Genomic DNA, 23,708 nt, shown 5'->3' on the forward strand with positions numbered 1-23,708 from the left:
GGATGGTCCGCGGCGTCCTGCCCCAGCCTGTGGGAGCTGGGGGTGGGGTTGGCAAGCCGACGGGCCCGAGTGATGAATTACAGTGTGAAGTTATGAAGCTTTTACTGGCTGGACAATGTGCTCGTTTAATCACGGGGGCCTCCTCTCCCTCCCTCCCTGTCTCCCACACAGGACCTCAGGATGAGTCCAGTACACTGAAAAGCAGCTTAGTAACCGTGACTGAATGGAGTGACTCTTCAGACGTGTAACTGTCACCCCGTGCGTCAGGAGGTCCGTCCAGACTTCAGCAGTATTTGGTATCATGGTATTTCAGCACTGCCTACACACAACTATAATTGTCCTGCCTGACAGTATCTCCTGCAATAACAAGGAAACCGGCTCTCAGAGAACAAGAGTCTCTTTAATGGCACCTAATGCAGTGTTAAAAAAAAATCACACACAAATTGTCAACAGTATTTTGAAGCATATAAAGGTGTTTAAGAATGCTGCTGCTGCTTAAAAATAATGTGTCACTGAAGTCATAAAAAGTTTTTTCTTCAGAACAGTGCTCTAGTGTTTAGGTGTATTTTTTTCAACTAATCTTTAAGTGAATTTTTTTTTAAACTAATAGCAGGGTTTAGTTTGCATTTAAACTTTAAAAAAAAATATCTTTCTTATGTACATTGTCCTGTTGGAAGTGTTTCACTATAAAGTTCTGTATCCTTAAAATGCAATTGGTGGAAATCAGTGAAATTTTAAGAGTAGACAGCTTATGTTTCATCTAGAAGTAAGTTTAGAGTTAATAAGAATATAGTTTGCCCATATTAACTACATTTTCCACAAGTACTTTTACCATATGCAGCTTTTGGCCTCTGTAAGCATGTTTTAGAACTTAAAATACTATTTCTGCAGCATACCCTTAACCTTGGATATTTTATGAATAAAATGTAGCCATTTTAAATATCAGTTAATTTATCAGACTATGAATAGAATAGATTGAATCAATCCTGAATTCATATGTGTCTGTAGTTTTTTTTCTTTTTTACTTTTTTAAAATGCCCTTTCTGCATTAGAAAATACCTCAAAACTAGTTATATTCTTAACAGTGACATTATCGATAGTCAACACATTCATAGAAACTGTTTTTTGCATTTTTTTATACTTCGTGGTACTATCTGTACTTTTATTTCCCCCCAAAAAGTAATATTTTAACTAAATGGTCTGTTAGGGTTTGGAACTCTCTTTGTTTTGTCAGCCTTTCAAGTAAAACCCTCAATGACACCCTTGTGACTGTGGCTGAGTTATTAGAGCTGATTTCAAGTTAAACTCATCTCATTCAAGGATTTAAGCTTGCTTGGTAGCTATGCCATGTAACATGGTGATCTAAAAGAGCAATTTTTCTTTTATCTGTTTCTGCCCCACCAGGGTCCTTTTTACTTGTGGGCCACTTACTTTTTTAAAAACTTCCCACTAAGGCCATTTAATGCAAATATACCTGCTTTAAATGTAAGTTTCTAAAAGCTCAAATAAACCCCGAATCAAATCTTCACTGTAGAAGACACAGATAAGCAACCTACAACGATGCCTAGGAAGGCACGTGGGCTCCTGTGTTCACTCACTTACCCACTTAGATCTGTTGAGCTCCTTGTTCTGTTTTAATGTATGTTATTAGTTCATTTGATGAGAACAACTTTGAGACATATTATTTTAATCTTCTTCTTAAAGATGTGAGAAACTAAGCTATACAATAACTTGCCAAAAGCCATATGACTAGAAAAATGACAAAAGCAGGCTTTAAACCGGGCCTCAACTCCCAAGCCTGGGGTCTGCCAGGTCTTCATTCCTAAACGGCAAGGACTGGGGAAAGACGACGACTGTCTGCTAAGTAACACAAGTCTTTATGCGTCTGTGTCGCAAAAGCTGATATTCTGTTTAGTCCTGTCACGTTAGGGTGGACTAGAATGGTCCATTTTCCTTTGGACCATCGCCTTATATTTCCTGTCACGGACACGTGGCTAATGTTTCTGGCTCTTGACAGTTTTTCTGTTACTTTGACCCCTTCTCGCCCTAAATTCTTCAGAAGCTGTGAAAGTTCAATACAGTCAAAATATTTTCTTCACCAGTACAGCTCTAAGAATTTAAAAATTTGTTTTAAACACACATTCACCAAACCCTGTGCCCACATTGCTTATAGCACCCAGCTTCCCTCAGTGGTTTTCAGTTCATTTGTATCCCCGGAAAAGGTAATTAAGTATTATCATGGTCTGTAAAAAAAAAAAGTTTACTGTATAAACTCGTCCATTTTCTTTTCAGTGAGCACCTCCAAACAATGTGATTTTTCAAGTCCTTCAGGCTTGAGGAAGATGTCACGGTCACCCATGCTGGGACTGGTATTGTCGGGGACCTGAGTCACAGATGACATGGCTAAGTGATTCGTAGCCACAGCCTGAGACTGTATATACTTCACCCTAGACTGCCTCGGTTCAAAGGCCTTGAGGTTTTGTCACTTGCTGTGGCAAGTCACTTCAGCTTCTCTGCTTTCATTTCATCCTCTGCCAGTTCAGGGTCCTACAGTACTTACCTCAGAGGGTGGCTGTGAGGCTGCAGTGAGCGAGGGCACACAGAGTGTTCAGAGCAGTGACGGGCACACACAGGCTGAGGTAACTATTGCCCTGTGGATATGAGATGAAAGGGCTGGCTTGAGAAATGAAACGTCTCTGGTCAGAGATCTCTGGAGGAACTTACACATCTTGAAAAAAATGCTGTCTCTCCATTGCCAGTTGGTTCCCCACACACAGCCTGAGCGACACAGGTCCTCAGGAACTCGGTCCATTGTTCCTGCGTGAGGCAGGGACCGTGCGGCTCCAGGCCCTCCTCTGTCAGCCTCAGAGTCGGCCATGACCAGTGCATCCAGATCTGCTCTCTATACCGGAGGAGGAGGTATTTAAGGAGGACCGGCCGGGTAGTGGGCTGTCGCATCTTGGCCCCATGGGCCCTTCCTGGAGCAGCCGTTGAGAAGCACAGTGGTGACGGACAGGTGTCAGCAGCTAGAAATCAGCTCTACCCAGCCAGCATATGTCCATTCCACCCAGACATCTGAGGAATAGTCTCAGATCACCCCCAAACTGTTTTACAAGTCATGACTCCTCAATACACTGTTTAATATATGAAGGAAAAAACACATAAAAAATAGGGACGGATACTGCAAGGTCTGGGTGATTAAGAAGGCTACATTATGAACACTGCTGGAATCTTTGGTATTAAACACAGATGTATAAGATATATACAAATCTTGTAAATAGCCTGTTTATTTTTTTTTAATAGAAAGCCACAACAGGAAGTGATTAGTATGTAACTATAGAAGAACATTTACATCCAAGAATCAACAAATTCTTCAAATTCATATTTTAAAAATAGTTTGAGGGTTAATTATAGGAGGGCCTTGATGGCATCATTTTGTGAACAGTTCACGTTTAGAACAAACTCAACACAGCTTGAAGGCAGCTCTCTTTTTAGACGTATGCGTTTTTGTCAAACTGTTTTGAAGGGTTTGGGGTTTTAAGATCTCCTTCTCTGCCGTGATACTTTGTCCGAGAAGACATGACAGATGTGGCCCCATTGTACGTGTATCCCATTCTGAAAGGCAAAAGTTTGGCAGATGGTCTTTTACACATAGGACAAACAAAAATAGGAAGAAACCACATCCCCCAGTTTCTGTCACAGCTAAGTTGTCTTTCCCTGATTATGTTTAGCTCTCTTCCCTTCTCAGCCCAAGAAATCGTTCAGTGTCATTTCAGAACAGCTAGTGTGACTAAGAGAATCTCCGAAGAAACTCATGGATTCTTAGTTTGTTCAGTTATTCTCCTTCAAAACTTACATAAAACTTATCTTCCTGGAATCTTGGAGACTGTGATGACCTTAATCAGCAATTTCCACCTATGTGAAAATTATAAGGTCAAAGTGAAGAATATGCCCCTAAAGTTAGACAAGATTTCTACTTACAGCGATAGCTTTGGAACATAAGAATGTCAAACTGCTTTTTTTTGTTGCTTCATCAAAAAAAATTTTTTTTAATTGAAGGATAATTGCTTTACAATATTGTGTTGGTTTCGGTCCTATATCAACACAAGCTCTGCTTTTTAAATTATAATTATCTATATTCTATTCTATTCAGTATATTTACCATATTAAATGTTATATTTACTATATATTCTTAACCTTTCCCAATTCTGGGTGTTTGAAGTTTCTAAGAATCATAAGAACTACCTTTAATTTATCCCACATATAACAATTTAGAATAGTATTTTACTTTTTAACAGGCCATTTTTGTCTCTTTTCATACCTGGGTGCTTTGTTGTTGTCAGATATTGAAAAGCAAAATATGACACCACCAATTAGGCAGAGTGAGGCTCCTGCCCATCCAATAAACAGAGCAGCTCCTAACTCATACCTGTGAAGAGTACCACACAAGTGTTAAAGCTTACTGATTTGGGGAGTAAACAGCATTTAACACTACTAGTCAACACTTACTAAATGCTCATAATACACTTGCTATGGGAGCTTATACAGGAAGCAACAGTATCTGTAAAGAATGCTTTATACTTTTCTCAAAGTGTTTTTACAGTCTTCACTCAACTGTATCTTCCCAACATCCTGAAAGGAAGCTGAAGGCATCGGCATGCCTTTGGGTAAAGCAGAAGCCATGGACTCAAGGTGAGGCCTCCTGGCTCTGCCAGGATATTGCCTCTGGGCTCTGCCTGAAGGCCAGATGTTTCCATCTATTTATCTTGTTGTGCAGGGTAAATTATTTAGGTAGGCTTTAGTTGGAAAAAGGAAAGTTGCCTCTGCTTTTATTTTAGTTCAACTCAGTAAGTGGTTAAGCATCTGCTGTGTGCAGTCATGTGCAAGGTGCCAAAGGGTGACAGAACATGCCACCCCAACTATGCCACTTTGGCACAAGGAGCCAAAAGCAACTGAGAAGAAACAGGAAAGCTCTCTGCCTTCTCCCTGTTTGCCTAAAAGCAGGGCATAAACGTGTAAAATTGTCCCCTATCCCCTCACTACCAGGAAGAAGTTAATTCTCAGACACACTGAATACCCTGCTTAGCCCACAAGTGGCACCGAAGCAATCTACATTAACAAATTTCACTAATTTGCATCTTTCATTAGTTCCCTCCTCACATTCAGGTGAGTCACTCAATTGTGACTGACTCTTTGTGACCCCATGGACTGCAACATGCTAGGCTTCCCTGTCCATCACCAACTCCCGCAGCTTGCTCAAACTCATGTCCATCAAGTTGGTGATTTCATCCAACCATCTCATCCTCTGTTGTCCCCTTCTCCTGCCTTCAATCTTTGTTAGCCTCAGGGTCTTTTCCAATGAGTCAGTTCTTCACATCAGGTGGCCAAAGTATTGGAGTTTCAGCTTCAACATCAGTCCTTCCAATGAATATTCAGGACTGATTTCCTTTAGGATTGTCCCTCCTCACGTGCCTTCCCACAATCCGTGTCTCTAGAAGCTCAAAGTCCTTTTCCTTTGTCTTGTCACTTCTCTACAGATGTACTGTTCTTTTGTTAAGATGCCATATAAGCCCAAGTTCTAGCCACCCTTTGAATTACACGCCACTAGGTACTCTCTTGTGTAGGGGCAATGCACATATAAATAAACTCCAGTTTTCTCTTATTAATCTTTCTTCCCAGCAGAGAACCTAGGAAAGTAGAGGAAAAAATCGTTTTTCTTCCTCTACAGTGTCCACGATAGATACAGCCTCATTGTGCTTATCACTACAGTCCAGGGAGAGATGAATACAAAAGTATCATTTAGTGACAGCCTGCTATGAAGCCTCTCCCTGATGGCAGGCCATAGTACACCACTGATTACTAGAAGAGATGCAAAGGTAAGTAAGACAGCCCTTGCCCTGGAGAGGTCACCATTCAAAGTTACAAACACCACCACCGAGAACAACAAAGGAAGTCAAAGTGGAGGACTGGAGGATATCCGTTCAGGGGAGATATATATATGTATGTTTTGGAGATACAAATATAGAATGAGACAAGTGTAACAAAATCTTAGGGGTTGTGGTGGTCTCATGTCTGCCTGTCCTTTTCCTGAAGAATTAGGTTGTTTTTTGTTTTTTTTTTTTTTAAATGAAGTGATTCTAGGACTTTTAACTCACAGACCTCTATCACAAGGTGAAAATAAATGGATGACATTCCCTACCTAATGGTGCTTTTCAGTGTTAAGTCAGAGGGGGAAGGGTCTGTTTTGATCATACAGAATCCAGAGGGGCTGAGAACGAAAGGAAGAGTCAAGAGTAGGAGGGGAAAGTTGGGGTCAAGGTCAGGCTATCTCCCCTGGACCTGGTGCCGGGTCAAGCTTAGGTATCAAGGCCTCCCCACACTGTGGACAGCATCTGGCATGCGTGGCCTGTGCCTGTCCTGAGCTTTGTCTCATCCTTTTCAGCGTGCTGTGTCACTATGTCTGAACTCCTATCTGGGCAGGGGCAGGCAGCGGTGGTGGTGTGACAGTGTGGCCCCGGCCACCAGCCAGTGGAAGCAGGAAGCAGCCTTTACACAAGACAAGGGCCTGGTGGTCTCCTTGCCCATTTCCAGATCTGACTTTTCCATTAATTTCACAGCTTCCATCTGCAACTGGGAAGAGGTGAATTATATAATACACACTACAACTTGGCGTGAGCATGCAGGCTAAGTCGCTTTAGTGGTGTTTGACTCTTTGTGACCCCATGGACTGTAGCCAGCCAGGCTCCTCTGTCCATGGGATTCTCCAGGCAAGAGTACTAGAGTGGGTTGCCATTGTTACATGATACACACTGCCTCGTGATCCCTTCTTTTTCACTCTCGCATTGCTTTACCTGGGGAATCAAGGTGAGAGCTAAAGGAAGAGCTATAAGCACCTCATCCTGCACTAAAGCACTGATTAGGCTCTGGGAACCGAGAAACTTCTCGAACTGTTCCAATCCGAGGCAGTGGCAGAAACAGAAGGTCAGTGTAAATGGGGAAAAAGCCTTCAGTGTGCACAGAAACCAGCTTGAAAGAGGACTGGACAGTGAAGTGTACAGGTGAAAAGAACTGGCCAAATCAAGAGTGTTAACCTGTAGTTTTATAAAAGATACCTTCATTAAATGTCACGTTATACATCTACAAAGGATATCCTGGATTCCCACAATAGGCCCTTCTTGTACAATGTTTGGATGACATTATACAAATAAAACGAGCAGAGGGCCTGCCAAGTCGTAGGTACCGGTCAATGGACCTCTTTAAAATCCCTGCAGTTTCTACAGTAAGCTGGCATCCAGTCCATCCACTGTCATGCTATTACTGCAAAGACAACTAAAGGATGAGCACACTGAACATTTCGACATGGAGGACATTATTATAGGATTACAATTTAACAATACTTTCTATTTTTCTTTATTTTTCTCCTTAGAGCTTAGGCTGTCTTCTCTCCTGAAACTATGCGTTAGTATATTAACTTTCAGTGTAAATACTCCTGGAAAAAACAGTCTGAGATTTTTCTTAAAACATTTAGCTTTCTAAAACAGGATGCCAGTGCCAGGACCATGGTTAAAAATAAGTCTCTAATAATTGATAGTGGTCCATTAGGGCATAGGTTGGTAGAACTCAAATCAGCTCACCACTGTGAATTCATTTAAAAAGAGCATACAACTGGGGAGAAATCAGAAGATAACTACCCACACAGCTCAGATGTTGGGAACTATGACTTTATATTCATTTAAGCAAACTGAAACTTTCTGAAGGGATTTAAGAGTCACCAGTGTGGCTTATATTAAAAACTGGTTTGGGAATTCCCTGGAGGTCCGGTGGTTAGGATTCTGACCTTCCATTGCAGGGGGTACAGGTTCAATCCGTGGCCATGGAACTGGTTCATTTAGTCCTGTTTTTAAACATATTTTTAGATTTTCTTGAAGTCACTAAATATGGACTCTATTCCAAGGACAGTATCATTTCCTTTTGAGCTTTTTATGAATTCTGTCAGAGTCAAATATTTAATAAATAGAACCATTTTAAAGCTAAAGTCTTAAAGAGACTCCACATCTATACCAATAGCTTCTAACAATTGGATGCAAGGGATTCTGGGACGTGGTTCTCTCTCTTAGAGACTTTTTCTTCTTCCTTCTGTTGAAAGACATGTACAGCAGACTTATTCAACAGTGGCTTGAATTCACACCCATCAGTGTGCATGATCTGGCAAAAACAGAAGTGTTATTAAAAGACAGGACTGAGGGTGAGCCACGTAACATCCATTCAGGTTTGTTCCAGGCCATGCCTCCTCTGACATTCATTGGGAAGCTCCATCTCTGCCTGGAAATCTTTCTTCACTTTTGGTAACACTGAAAAGCTGACTTCAGGGCCTCAGGAGATTATCCAAATTTCAGATGATCTACTGCAGGTCTGTCTTCTGTTAACATCTTCCTGGCCCTAGACCAGCTTTCCCACTCTTTATTGAGCTGTTACAATCGCCAAAACTTCTTCATTATTCAGAAAGGCTACCAGTCTGCTTAGCACCAGACAAATGCAGGATGGACAGGCTGAGGACTGATCTCTGTTTTACAGATCAGAACCTTGTTCTTCGATTATCTCTCACATATTCTGTTCAATGGAAAGGACTCATAAAAGCAGCCTTATGACCTGAATTCATGTATATAATTGTGAATCTAGTAAACAAGCAATAGGGAACATTTTTCTTTCTATAGAGAGAAAGTAAAGCACAGATTAATGACCAGAATTTTCCCAAAAAAGAACCACAATGATCTAAGGCATTAAAATATACCTTGAATTACTAGATGAAGTTAACTCTTATTCACCTGGCTGTGCTACGACTCCAGGCTACTGTTCATTTCCTAACGAGAGAGCCTGGGCTAGAACCACACTCAGTGGTCTAAATTCTGATGCATTTCATACTCACCTCCTATTTTAGCCTAGTAACATGCACAGTAATCCTTATGGAACAGATTGAGGAAAACCTCTTATCTCTGTCTTTCTTGCACCCAAAGCCCTGTCATCGTTTGATCTGCCATCTACAGGGAGCGCATGTATCCCACCTACCCTGTCACCTACCTCTGATGGTAGATGACACCATCAGAGAAGTACAAGCTAGATATTGTTCAAATCATGTGTTTCGGGGTGAATGAGAGAACACAGCGCTGTTCTCAAGGACCTTACAGTCTAGAGGCGATGGTCAGACATTAAATAATTAAAGGACAATGAAGCCTAACAACAGAAGCAGAAGAACATGTGTTTGCAAAGTAAACATTACATGTTCTCCCAAATCTGTATAGTTGTGGTCCAAGTAAGAGTCCACCATAACAGCAGCTACCATCAGATCACTGTACCAGGATTTTGTTTTTGTGTTAAGTATTTTGGAATGTATTATCATATTTGATCTTCAATTCTAAGAGACAGTTCTTCCTACCATCAGAGAAAACTGAACCTGAGTGAGTTTAAATTATTTGCCTCCCCATACCTCAGCTAGGTAAATAGTAGAACCAGGATTTAAAACCCATAACTGATTCCAATCCTCGAGCTCTTTTTTTTTTTTTAAATTAATGTTTATTGGAGTATAGTTGCTTTAAGAGCCTGCTGAGCTACAGTCCACGAGGTCACAGAGACTGAGCTACTAACTCACCTAGTTGCTTTATAAAGTTGTGTGAATCAGTTAATCTCAACCTTTTTGACCCACCCCCCAGAGTAATAAAATAAAAACAAAAATAAACAAATGGGGCTTAATTAAAAGCTTTTGCATAGCAAAGGGTACCATAAGCCAATCTTGAGCTCTTAGCCATCACTCTTTCTCCCTTTTCTCCTTAGCTAAGGAAAAGATGGGATCAATATGAAAAGATACAATCAGTGCAATGTTTTGGGCTTGTCATTTCAGAAAGATGGGAGTTTTCCCTCTCTCCCCGGCTCATTGCCTTCTCAGTGGCTCTAGGGTATGGAATTTTTTTCCAGAATTCCCTCCGGCGGCCTTTTCACCCAGCACAAAAAGAGGTGAGGGTAGTAATTAAAATCAGGGCTTGCTGGACTTGAAAAAAGAAACTGCCACTCCTCCCGTAAACAAAACAAAAACTGTTTAACAAAAGAAAAACCTCATCCTTTTAAGATCCCCAGAGAAAAGAGAGCTTGCTAGAGGTTGCAGAGCTAGAAGCCAAGTCTTTTGACCTCAAGGATGGACTTTTTTCCAAACATACTGCCCTACTCCTTATGTTAATCAAGGGTGGTAGTAGCCAAAACATTGCTGTTACCTTAGAACAACTAAATATGTTTTAAAAGTTCCAAGTTTAGGAAGTACATCCATATATTATCAATGCTAACTTTTAAAAATTGAACTTAATTGGTATACTGATCTTTTAAACATTACCATCAAAAAGAAACTTAACTCAAAGGCTTATATAATCCTTGGAGGAGGAAATGGCAATCCACTCCACTACTCTTGCCTGGAGAATTCCATGGACAGAAAAGCCTGGCAAGCCCCAGTTCATGGGGTCGCAAAGAGTTGGACATGACTGAGCAACTAACACTTATATAATCCAAGCTCTGTATCACCGCATGGATGGATTTTATGTGAACACGCATTCTACAGGCATTATCTACAAGCACACCTTTCCCCCAAATACCCCGCATTCTTTTGGGGTCCCAGGTACTGGAAGCAGGCTGTTTAGTGCCCACCAATCCATGTATCTCCCAAGGCTGCTGCATTCTCCTCTCCCTTATGCAATTCATGTTAGTTAACAGCTTACTCAGTGATCTGCAAGACACCACAAGATTTCCTACCCAGGGCTTCCCAAAGAGCCACAAAATAGTGGCAGGCACCTCCCAAACCATGGCTAGAGTAGAAAGGGATAATTTAAATAAGCATCTACTTGCATATGGAAACTTTGTGGAGAATTCTCAAATTTAGGAAATGTAAAATAAATGAACTGCTACGTAATAGACTCTGCTTAAGGGTCAGTCCCATTTAAAAGAATAGTGTTCACTGAGTGCCTACTCTAGGCACCAGTCTAAACAGCTGAAATGTACCATGTCATTTAATCCTCATGATAAATTCGTAGTTCTCATTCTTCCCATTTTATAGATGAGGAACACAGGACACAAGAAGGGACAAGTAATTTCTTCAAGGCTACACCACTAAAAGATAGCAGAGCTGGGGTTCTCTCCCAGGCAGCCTGGATCCAGGATCCTCATTCTTGAGGTCTCCCCTCCCCTATCCCTTTAACCAAATCTCCCCAAGCATGCTCAGTCTTTCCACCCTAAGAGAGATGCAGACAGACAGACAGCTATACACCACTGCTTACTAATCATCCTTGCTGTAAACATCATAGAGTGTGGACCAGTTACAAGAGATGCCCAAATCAGCAAGATGTGGTCTTCGCTTCAAGATACTCCTGGTCTCGTTTGGAAGATGGACCAACAGGCAAGTGCCACTGCCCAGTGGGATTGTAACAGAAGCACCAGGAGCAAAGGGAGCACCCTGGTGGGCACCTCACCCAGAATGCAATTCCTGCAGGATACACAGAGGTGGGCCGGGATGTGAAAAGGAGAGGGAAAGGGGTGGTGGTGGTAAAAGCTGAGTCACCAGGAAGCATAGCAAACAGGAAGAAATTGTGGCTTCGTATACTGGTCAGTGAAAACAAAACACAGTTGCCAAACGTTTGATTTCTAAGTATATTAAGTTCTGCCAGCATGAAAAAGGCATCAGAGCAATTCTGATGATCTCAAGTGGTCAGTTCTACCACAGAACAAAGTGAATCCTTCTTAATATTTAACAGTCAAATTCTGGTTTGTTCTTAACACTTGGCACTGCTATGGAATCCCTTACCTGACACTCTATGAACCTCTTACCAGCATTAATTCATTCTCCAAATAACCTTATGATTGGAACACGCTTAAGTAAACAAACATCTATAATTCATTAAATTATAATAAGGACAGAGAAGTTAAATATCTTGGCAAGGCCACCTAGTGAGATCGACTGTCCTTTCAAGTTCACCCGGGAAAATGTGTCTAATCTAGAAACATACTTCTTGAATTGTCTGCTGTGCATTTACCTTGATAGATAACAGGAATGAGAGAATTTACCAGGAAGCAGACAGCTGTTATTTCTAAACTACTAAATAACCACAACAGTGAAAAGATTTTACCTTAGTAAAACTTAGATACTAAAGTAGAAACTAACTGTATTCCAGGAATGAAGCATGCTAAAGGTAAATAACTGCGTGGTTTCAAAAACTCTGAAATTAAAAAGGCTTGAGTATGATAAGACCCAAACCATGAATATCTGAGCCAAAATGTCAATGATAAATCTCACTGACTGAAAGAGAATAAATCTAAGATCAGATGTTCTGTTTTCTCAATTAAGGAAATTGGTTTAATACTCTTAACTTTGCATGATTTGAAAAGAAGTTTCTTTATGCCAATCAATTCTTTGGAACCGTCTATTTAAGAAAAAAACAAAGCAAGACACTCAGGAAGATATTGGTTTGGACAACGGATGGTGAGAATAATGTATATTTCAACAAAATGATAGGGTGACTCATACTAAGGGGTGCTTATGACCATGAGCTTTCAGGAGGATAGATTTTGTTTTAATTTGGTAGATTTTGCTTTAATAAAAAGGAGGAAGTTGGTTTGAAACAGCCCAAAGGGAAGCATTGAGAAACAGTTTTCAAGGCTTTGCAGGAGTCCATCCTAGAGCCATAAAACATAATCACAACTTGAATAAAAGCAAGGAAGCAAAACAAAAGGGGGGAAAAATGGGGAAATGGCAGAACACAACCAGAGCCAGGTGAAACTCTTTAAAGATTGCAATTGCAATCAAATGATTATAGGCAGGAAGAAAAATCTTCCCAGATAAGTTGTGGGAAAGAAAGGGTTTCGGAAATAATCAGCCACTGAATACAAAGCCTGATGCTGTTTGCGGTGCAACTGCTACAATCTTCATCCCAATGATACATCAGAAGCCACTCATTTTGTTCCCTCATCAATAAAGCACCTCCTGAGTTTCCTGCACATAGTAGGAATGTGGTGGGAACTCTGTGGATGAGCTTAGCCTTGTGTGTCTAACGTAAGCAACCAAGGTGAGTCTTGGAAATCCACAAAGATTCAGTTTACATGGTAAAGTATCCTTAAGAAAAACAACAGCAACAAAATCAGGTTCTGCGGCCCGAACTGTTTTTCAATGCATCTTAGGGCAGGTATTTGCTCACCAGAAATTCATTTTTTTATATTAATGAAAGATTTAATACAGCAAGAGACAGATATAACAACCATAAACATTTATGCACATAATGACAAAGTACCTATGAAGCAAAAACTGGCAGAATGGAAAAAAAGAATAAACAGTTCTATTATAATAGTTGGAGATTTCAATATCTCACTCACAGTAATGAACAGACCAACCAGCCAGAAGATAGGGAAACAGAGGACTTAACACAATAAACTAATGAGATCTAACAGACATATATAGAGAACACCAACCAAAAACAGCATAAACATTCTTCTCAAGTGCACAAGACATTTTCCAAGATAGTCCATATATTAGGCCATGAATTAAGTCACCAGAAATGTAAACTAGAGCATGTGGCAAACACCTGCTCCTCACTGCTAAACACACACATCCCTGTGCCCAGCTGTGCCATCTAGGGCTGCAGGGAGACATGCTGCTCTAGGAAGATGAATGCATGATACAGATGGGAGAGGAGGATGAGCCGGCCTTCTGTCTCCATCTCCGCAGAGGCTTCCTCAGTCTGCTGAGATAACAGAAGGCCTTTCTACTAATCCCGAGAGGACTAGCTCTGCAGATCAGAATTTCACTTAACCAGGCACCGTGCTAGGCAAATAAGAGATGACATACAAGTGTTTTCTGATCTCAAGGAACTTACTCTCATGAACATCAATGAAGACACCAAGGAAATAATCAGAACACCCCTGGAGGGGTGCCCTCACCCCAGTCCCCCTAGGGCTGGCCCTGCCTTTGGCAGCAATTCTCCAACATATTCCTCTCCAAGTTCATGCACAAACTACATCAGAGGCACCGATTACTAAATTCCAGGAAATGCTAGCTTGGGAAGTCCTCTCCCCTAGAATATGCCAAAATCAAAATCTCACTTCAGAAATTAAATACTTTAAGACCTACGGAATCAGTTTACTTTGTGTTGATAGCCAATTTTCAGCTAATTGGTTTTCCTAATTTTTGTCTCCTTCTCTTCTACTAGAAGCTATTGTAAGAGTAAAATAAAAATAAAATAATGTCTGCAATGCTCTGCTTGGTCAATGGTAGGGGCATAACATGTGTTACCTATTATTTTCATTATATTTCTTTATATAAGCATTTACTATTTATGCATGAACTACACAAGAGACACTACTAGAAAAATCATTTCCTAAAGATTCCTAAATCCACCAGAAAAAAGTAATGGATCCTGATCAGACATTTTAGTAATTACTCTTTTAAAATTCTATAGTCTTTTATCTGAAGACTGAAAGAAAATCCCCAGCCTGGTTGATAGCAGTACACATGCATACACGAGCAGTTTTCTACAGGAATCTATGGGAATATTCTCACGGAAGACAAACTGTTTGATGTATTATGATTTCTAATTTGGTATTCCTTGGGTTTTTTCCAAAGCAAAGAAATAAGCCTAGGGAAACTATAAAAAGCAACAGCCCACAGTTAAAAACCAACAGCAACAAGAGAACTGGTCTGTAAGTGCCAAAGCATTCACCCGCAGCTCAAACTGGTCACATCTGGGTGTCAAGCATTTTTTTAAAGACCCTGCATCATGTACAGTTTCTTTACAAAGGTTTATTAGGTAAAACTTGTTAAGGCCATAGTCAACAGAACAAATGGAAAAGGCTGATTAAAAATGAAAAATAATACTTTATTCACTATCATTTAATCATTTCTAATCTTCAGAACCACAGTCTCGTTTTCATCTCAATGTCTGCGATGGAAACTGGCCCATAGCCTAAAATCTGGCAAGTATCATTGTGGATGGACAGCAATCAAGGCAAGCTCTTAATTTTCGGTTATCACACTTTCTCCTTCTTTCCTCCCCGTCTTACACCTCTCTTTCACTTTTCCCCTATTTGACTTCAGTTTTACAATGGATAGTAGATGAGCTTTAGCGTTCTAAATCCTAAGCCTTGAGCTATTTACAGACAAGTATGTTACAAGACATTTGTAACACTAACGCAGTGATTCAGTGCATCTTTTGCCAATGTAGCACATACACTGTTTGCTCTTAAAGGAAGTCATCAAATAGCCTCTATCGGTATGTCCCACTTTCATAAGCCATAGAGGAAATTTAGGTACCTTAATTTAGAAGATGATTTTAAATCCATTTCCTGTAAGCCACAAGCATACAGACTTAAGAAGAGTACTTACTTTTGCTCCACGAAGAGGGGATCAAAGAATTCTGTTGTGATTTTGTTTGCATACAGGGAACACCCAGTCATTGAGCACAGCCCTAAAGAGCATCAGAAGGAAAGTACTATGACTCCTGGTGTTTCATTAACATCCCGAAGCACCTTGTTTGGAAGAAAGTTACTATTTACCTGACAGTATGAATACAATCCCAGCCAAACACGCAATTTTAGCTTTGGCTTTATCTGAGCCTCCGACTTTGGTACATTTCATGCCAATCAGGGCGAATATGGAACCGAAAAAGCCCAGGCTGACAGCGGCAATCATAAGTCCTCTACACGCCTGGATGTAACCTGCAATTAGAGTAGGGCATTTACATTAGCATAAAACATGTGGCTGTCCAGGGAGAAGCACATTTTACACTGTCCTCCTGAATGACTTTCTGTTTTCTGAAAAAAAAAAAAAAGACTGAAAAATGGTTAAAACACATGTTAAAACAAGCAAGAATGGAAAGAAAGTTAATCCCTATGGCACACTTTTCAGTCTGGCACATGCAGGATCCTCAGGCTACATCTCTGAGCTTTCCCACAGTCACAGATGAGGAAACTGAGACACACAAAAGCTACATGATATGCCAGGGATGAGTGAGTAAGAGGCTGGAATGAATTCCATCCAGATCTGACTACAAAATCCACATGACACTGCCTTTCACCCTGAGACACCTCATCTGCCACTCTCTCAACCCTCTTATTCCTTTGCACATCAGACCTTTAAAACAGATGTTTTCGTTATTTTGACATTGAAAACGTTATAAATGAGCAGAGCTCCCAAAGAGTCACATCTTCTAATATTGGTGAAAGATTATAAATGAGACCAACTGAAATATCATCATGAACCATGAGGAATCTAAATCAAGATGTATTTTTATGACCTTTTAAAACATTTTCAGGGCACATACAATAACACTGGGTTTAAATAAACATTGGTTAGTTCCTAGAAGAATATTTTATAATTATGAAATTAACTGCATACAAATGGATACTTTCCAAGTATCCTAAAAGCTTGCTCTGTTGGTTTCTTTGAACATTCCTCCTGCACCACTCATTTTCTTATTAGCCAGGATGATGGTAAACTTCAGACTGGCTTTTGTCCAGACATTAACAAATTTTAAATTAATAGGATATACATGAATACATTTTAAAAATGTCATTATGTACATTTCAGCCTGAAACAGTGGTATATTCTGAAATAGTGATGACACACCAATGTAAGTAAATATTTGTTGAACAAATGAACATAATATCTATCAGGTTTACATTTGGAATTGAACTTTTTAATTTGAAAAAACTCATAAGTGCCAAGATAAACCAAGTCATTTCCTACTGTATTCAGGCAAAGGCTATGATAATCACATAAGTAATAATTCTAAGGCTACAACAATCATATATTCAGGGAATAATGCTGCAAGGTGGCCTCCAGGCCATGTTTCTTGGTCAAAAAATAAAATTTTAAGTTTTATTCCTAACCCCAGGATCCATTTTGAAGAGTACCCAGAAGATGTTCTAATTAATTGAACAAATTTAGGCCTCTACAAATGCAAACCACAGTCAAGCCTAAAATCAGTCCTGAATATTCACTGGAAGGACTGTTGCTGAAACTGAAGCTTTGGCCACCTGATGCGAAGAGCTGACTCGTTGGAAAAGATTGGAAAAGATTCTGATGCTGGGAAAGATTAAAGGCAGGAAAAGAAGAAGGAGACGACAGAGGATGAGATGGTTAGAAGGCATCACTAACTCAATGGACATGAGTTTCAGCAAATACTGGGAGACAGTGGAGGACAGAGGAGCCTGGCACGCTGCAAGCCATGGGGTTGCAAATAGTCGGACCTGACTTAGCAACTGAACACCACCACAAATGCAGAAAGCAAGGACAACGATCTTCCATTTTATAGTATGAACTGTTTCCAGACAGAAAACATTTTACTGATGGTCAGGCTGTCAAAAACAAAAAAAACAGTAAAAGAAACTGATTTTTAGCAAAACAGAATAAGGGAGGCTTATTTTGGTAGCAACAGTAGTGCTGCAAGGGTGATCTGTGTGTTTGCTGCGGAATGCTAACTCAGCTCCATTTTAAACTGCAATCCTTAAGACCCCCAGCCAGGACCCAGGGAGCAGGAGAAGCACAGGGGGAGGAAGCCCTTAGTTCCTTGCAAGGTTTTGTTTTTTCAGATATAAATTTATTTTAATTGGAGGCTAATTAGTTTACAATATTGTAGTAGTTTTGCCATACATTGACATGAATCCGCCACGGCTGTACATGTGTTCCCCATCCTGAACCCCCTAACACCTCCCTCCCCCTTGCAAGGTTAAAGAGAGTCCTCCAGAGAAACTGCAACTGGCTCATCACTTACCACCAGAGCTACTGGGACAATGTGCTTTCAATAATTTTTTGACATTTGTTTCAACCTATGGTTTTGAGATGTTTTAGCTGATTCTTAATCCTAAACAGACTAGAAAGTGTATGTGTGACTTAGTAGTACTAATAGTCGCTCTGTCGTGTCCAGCTCTTTGTGACCCCATGGACTGCAGCCCACCAGGCTCCTCTGTCCATGGGATTCTCCAGGCAAGGATACTGGAATGCGTTGCCATTCCCTTCTCCAGAGGATCTTCCCGACCCAGGGACTGAACCCATGTCTCTTGCATCTCCTGTACTGCCAGGCTGATTCTTTACCACTAGTGCCACCTGGGAAGCCCATAACCTCTACTATAATGTTATTTAAAAAAAAAAAAAAAACTATTCTAGAAAACCTTATCATCCACCATAATTTGCATTTACCTTAGTAATCTCAGACTTTATGTACAGAAAACACACAAGCCATGCAAATGGTTAAGTCTACAATCTGATCACTCAGAATGTGGAATGCATTTTCCCAGATGGTACACAGTGGTCAGAATCCCAAGCTGGTGCATTCAACCCTTAATATGACTGGGGAAAATAAGAGTAGGCTTTAAACTTTAACTATTACTTATACTATTTTTTTTCTGAGTTTCTCACTCGGTTCTCCTGTCTCAGCTCTGATACCTGCAGAAGGACTGGCTCTGCCCTCTTGGCACAAGAGGAGAGACAGAGAGAGAGCAGGTTCTGATGATGTCAGTCCTTCATCAGAACCAACCAGAATGCTGATGTGGAGGGAAAGGTAACTCTGCCTACCATGAGAACAGCAGCAATAAGTTGCTAACTCATTACATGCATAATGGGTTTCCCTGGTGGCTCAGACGGTAAAGAATCCACCCACAATGTTGGAGATGGGGGTTCGATCCCTGGGTGGGGAAGATCCCCTGGAGATGGGCATGGTAATTCACTCCAGTATTCTTGCTTGAAAAATCCCATGGACAGTAGAGCCATGAGGTCGCAGAGTCGGACATGACTGAGTGATTAAGCAGACACAGCACACGCACAAAAGAAGGCACTGCAGGGTCTGGAGTTCCTGGGATAAACTCCACTGCCAGCCTCAAATGGAAGCCAATTGTTGGTAGGCTTGAGGTCTGTAAATTAGCAGCTACCGGTTTTTAAAACAACCACAGACTCAAGCCTTGGGTGACTTCCCACAAACTCTTTCAGAGTTTATCTTTTGCAAAGCAGACTTCTACAACCTTGCCTTTTAACAGTTCTGGAGGTCAAAATTTATAAGTAACACCCTCAAGTGAAGTGGTGGTAAAAACCTAGTCAAGGAGGCTATTATTTTTGACAGGTCTAATTTACTGACACCGTTAATAGCTAATTAACACATTAAAGTGCTGAGGCATGAACATATTTGCTCAGAAGTTCTCTGAAGTATAATTTATAGTTAACTTCCTTGGAAAAAATGACAAACATTCCCACTAACAAAAATAGATGGCATAAACTGAAAAAAAAAAAAAAAAACCTAAAGCCTAGCTTAAAATGCTTCCCACCTGTAGTTCAAGTGCTGCTTTGAAAGGAATATGGGTTAGCAATAAACAGAAATCACCAGCTCGTTCAACCGTGAGCTTTTCAATTAGTAAAATACCATGACTTTAATGAATTCCATTGGAGGAAACCTTCAAGGTGTCCCTTAAAAGTTAAATGTTTTCCACACGCACCTTATTTTCCATTTCCAACTAGCAGAAATAAAAATACCCACTTGGTGGAGACAATCTCCTAGCAGCACTCTTGCTAGTTGTTGATTGCAGGAAGAAAAGGAAAAAAAAAAGAACCTGCTTTTCTTCCGCTAGTAGCTTCGTGTGCTTTTAGCAGATCCTTTGCGAGAAGGATGGTATGAGGGGCAAATACGAACTCTGAATTTCAGCTCCGGTTCCTCTCTTTACCTGCTGTGTATCCTTGACTACATTCCCTAATCTCTCCAAGACTGTTTTTGCATCTGTAAAACCCAGGGAGAACAGCACTTACTTCACAGGGGGAATAATATGAACTAAGTGTCTAGTGAGTAGTAAGAAACACATCAAAGCTTCCTGTCTCTAACACTAAGATTGATTCTCGGCAGACATTAGAGTTGGAATCTTAACATGGCATTACATTCAATCTGTACATTTAGCTTTTTCCTTATAGGGAAAACTGGGATAACAATAATACCTCTTGACAATGAGGAATCAGAGCTTTGACCTCATACAGGAAATTCAGAATAATGACCCCATCCTCTGTGTCCAAGAGACACGTTCTTCCACCTAAGATGAGACAGGGGAGAACTCTAAGCCTTCTCTGTCTCTTGGATTTTTCTGTTTAGGTTAAGGGGAGGATTGGCTTACTCAGGGCTGGGGCCACCACACCCCCTGCTAATGCAGCTTTCTCCCTCCACTTCAAATGCAATATCAAGAAGTCCAAGTACACCATGCTGTGGGCAGGACCTGACTGAGGGCCAGCATCCAGCACATGTAGCTACCCCGAAAATATACTGCAGAGCGTCAACAAGCAAAGGGGCTTGCTCCAGGAAGTTCCACTTGTAAGTGGTGGGAACTGACATCTCTACAGGGAAAAATGTAGCTGTGTGGTTGAACTCCCCCCTTCAAATATTATTCTGGGAGATAATGAAAAGTAAATGATCACTTTGGGATAGGCGATGCCCTTTTAAGCCACAAGAAGCTGAACCAGCACCATGAGATGGATACACGGGATTATAGGATATATTTCAATGTTTTGTATGAGAAAAGACACCCACATTTAAAAGACAAGCAATGGGCTGAGACTGAAACATATCTAACAAATCAAAGACTGATATCTAGAATCTAAAAAAAAAAACCAAAAACTAATCATTTAAACCAAGAGGAAACAACCGAACCACAGGCATAAGATACAGACAAGCGACTCATAAAAGGAAAAAAAGTAGTCTTTAAGTACATGATAAGATGGTCAAAATCACGGTAATCAGGGAAATGCCAACTAAAAGCATAACATGATAGGTTGCTGCCCATTAAACTGGATGAGAAACTTAGTGGTGAGAATGTGGAGAGAAACAGGTATTCTCATATGCTAGGTGGAATTAATGTGGCAGTGTAAACTGACTAATAAAATGAATATTCGACTGCTCTGACAATACTATTTCTCAGTATTTACACTACAGAAACATACATATGCACAAAGAAGCAAACAGAAAGGTTTTCAATAAAGCACTAAAGACAGTGAAAACCTAGGAAGGCTTTACCCAACGTCCAACAGTGGCTAAGTCAGTGAATAAACCAGTTTATTTAACAGTACTCATGCAGTCATTAAAGAGAGTTATTTCCATAGGTACCAACTTGGAAAGCTATGTTATTAACTTGAAAACAAGGCAGAACAAGCGGTGAAGTCATTTATGTTTTGTAAAGTCATTTTCTAGACACAAGAGCACACATTTTGTGAGCTGAGTTGTATACAAATGTCACGCCTCTTCTTTAGAGCTGGATGGCTGAAAGCTATGCTCTTCTTCCTCCTCACTACTCCTCTGGCCCCCAAATCTTTCTAAAAAAATATTTATTTATTTATTTGTATATGTGCCTGTATGTGTGTTCAGTGGCTCAGTCGTGTCCGACTCTTTGCGACCTCAGGGACTGTAGCCTGCCAAGCTCCTCTGTACGGGGGATTTTTACCAGCAAGAATACTGGAGTGGGTTGCCATTTCCTCCTCCAGGGGATCTTCCCGACCCATGGATTGAACCCATGTCTCTTGCTTGTCCTGCATTGGCAAGCAGATTCTTTACCACTGAGTCACGTGGGAATCCCTTATTTGGCTGTCCTAGGTCTTAGTTGCAACAGGGGGGTTCTAGTTCCCTGACCAGAGATCAAACCTGGGCACCGTGCATCGGGAGCTCAGAGTCTTAGCTCACGGACCACCAGCGAAGTTCCCATGCCCCCGGATCTTGACCATGATGTCTATTCTCACCTCAGACACATGGGGTGAGGGCTTCACTATTCTACACCCAATCATTTTCATGAAGTATTTATTTCTCGATTGCGGCCTCTGTCCCCCAGCTGTCCCATAGAAGGAAGTGCACCTGCCTGGCAGCCTCTCAGTGACAAGAGAGTTAAAAGAGAAGAACGAACGTGTTTAGAACAACTGTCAATCCATATTCCTAAATGGAAACCACAGAAAGGAGCCTGCCTGTTCAAACATCTATCTGGATGTGTGCTCTGCAGGGCACAGGAAATTCAACAGTCATTCCAGACCATCAATGGCATCCCAGCTACTTATTTTACACACCAGGATGGCAGACCCAGGTGTCACCCATCTAAAACCAGATACCTATTCCTTTCCGCGGGGTTTCCACCAAATACCTCCATTGAGCAAGAGTTTGCTTTTCGTGGCAAGCACCATCTCAGGGGAATTAAATTTTGTCTGTTATTTACTCAGCTACACAAACAAAAACTTGCTGTGCTGTAATAAAAGAAAAAGAAAACACCTCAAATCGAGAACTCATGTAAATGACTGTCTTAAAGTTTCTGCCAGGAACGAAGTGCTGTGAAATCCTGGGAGAAAGGAGCCTAGAACTTGAGCAATCAGTGTCACTGTGTGGACAGGTACCATTCCTCTTGAAACTAAAAATAGCCAGTTTTCTTTGTGAACACCTGTTGCTCTAATACAATACCTTATACAGCCCAGCTAACAAGAACAACCTAGAAAACAGTCTCATGAACAACCGGCAGCAGATGTGGACTTAGGAGAGCCACACAGAACTTGTCAGTTTCCCCGCACAAGATTCTGGGTGGCCAGGATTCAGCTACTCTCTGCAGCACAAGCAAGAACTATTTATTTCCCTAAAACTTACAGCAAGAGTTAAAGCCCAGCAGATTCATTTGTAGATACCTAGCGGTTTATTGGAGAAAGAAATGGCAACCCACTCCAGTGTTCTTGCCTGGAGAATCCCAGGGAAGGGGGAGCCTGGTGGACTGCCATCTATGGGGTCGCACAGTTGGACACGACTGAAGCGACTTAGCAGCAGCAGTGGTTTTGTGTGTGTGTGTTTTTGGAGGAGGGGTGCCCCTGCAATATGTTTCCTTTCCCCCAGCCCACTTTTAAAACCACGAATGAAATGGCTACAAGGAGTTCAGAACAAGCAAATTTCGCTTTGACGAGTCCGTTTAAATCAGAATCCAGCCCTTCTGGGGAGTGCTGGCTGGAGAGGGCAAGCCCCCTCTCCGTGACTCTCTGCCCCAACAGTTCTCAAGAGAGTGGGGGGTCCCATAACTCAGTCCTCAACTCCTAGGACAGCAGACCTGCTTCCCTCCATCCCAGTCGTCTCAGAGGAACCCACCCCACCCAGGTCGGTTCTGCGCGTCCCCTTTCTCCCGCCTCGGGGATCCGGGCTCAGACAGGCGCCCCCTCGGGACAGACGTCCGGGGAAGGCGGGCCACGGGCACCGGGGACTCTTCCCCGGCTCCTCCAGGGACCGAGAGGGAAAGAGTGGCCGGGCTTGGGAAGGAGTCCTGGGCGGGCGGCGGAGAGGGTGGAGGGTCCCGCCGGGGGTCTTGAGGCTCAGCTCAGCGGGAGCCCAGCCACGGGCGGAGGAGGGGAGAGAGCGAGGGTCGGGGCCTGGGGGGCTAGGGGATGCAGACCGTCCAGCGCCAGCATGGAAGGAAAGTCCTTGCAGTTGGAGACGCCCGTGGAGTCCGTGACGCACGTCTTCCACAGGTTGGCCCAATAGGTAGCGGGGGGATGACCGTGCCGTCGATGGTGGACACCTTCCAGTAGTCGGTGGGCAGCGTGGAGGACACCAGCACCCAGCCGGAGATGGAGACCATGAAGGCAATGATCTCCGACGCCGTGCTCGCCATGCCGCCCGCTACCGCGGCGCTCGCTCTCGCACTCCCCACTTGGC

At 41.8% G+C, this 23,708-nt stretch overlaps 2 protein-coding genes across 2 annotated transcripts in view; one reads left to right on the top strand and one right to left on the bottom strand.

Moving 5' to 3' along the window:
* The window catches only part of DZIP1 (DAZ interacting zinc finger protein 1), a gene marked incomplete at its 5' end in the record, with an annotated part of 48,805 nt that extends 47,545 nt beyond the window's left edge, over window positions 1-1,260 (top strand). The window contains one exon of the mRNA XM_010831561.1: window positions 172-1,260. Within this exon, the coding sequence (XP_010829863.1) occupies window positions 172-248 (77 nt within the window). The remainder of the gene's footprint in view (window positions 1-171) is intronic.
* Window positions 1,261-1,859: 599 nt separating this feature from the next.
* CLDN10 (claudin 10) lies at window positions 1,860-23,702 on the bottom strand. The gene is given in 6 exon segments (XM_010831525.1): window positions 1,860-3,615; window positions 4,322-4,429; window positions 15,404-15,485; window positions 15,574-15,735; window positions 23,446-23,544; window positions 23,547-23,702. Coding segments are annotated over 6 exon segments (693 nt in total). The 5' UTR covers window positions 23,665-23,702; the 3' UTR covers window positions 1,860-3,491.
* Window positions 23,703-23,708: the final 6 nt, after the last annotated feature.

Source organism: Bison bison, unplaced genomic scaffold (assembly GCF_000754665.1).
Source record: "Bison bison bison isolate TAMUID 2011002044 unplaced genomic scaffold, Bison_UMD1.0 scf7180017864527, whole genome shotgun sequence".
Taxonomy (NCBI): domain Eukaryota; kingdom Metazoa; phylum Chordata; class Mammalia; order Artiodactyla; family Bovidae; genus Bison; species Bison bison.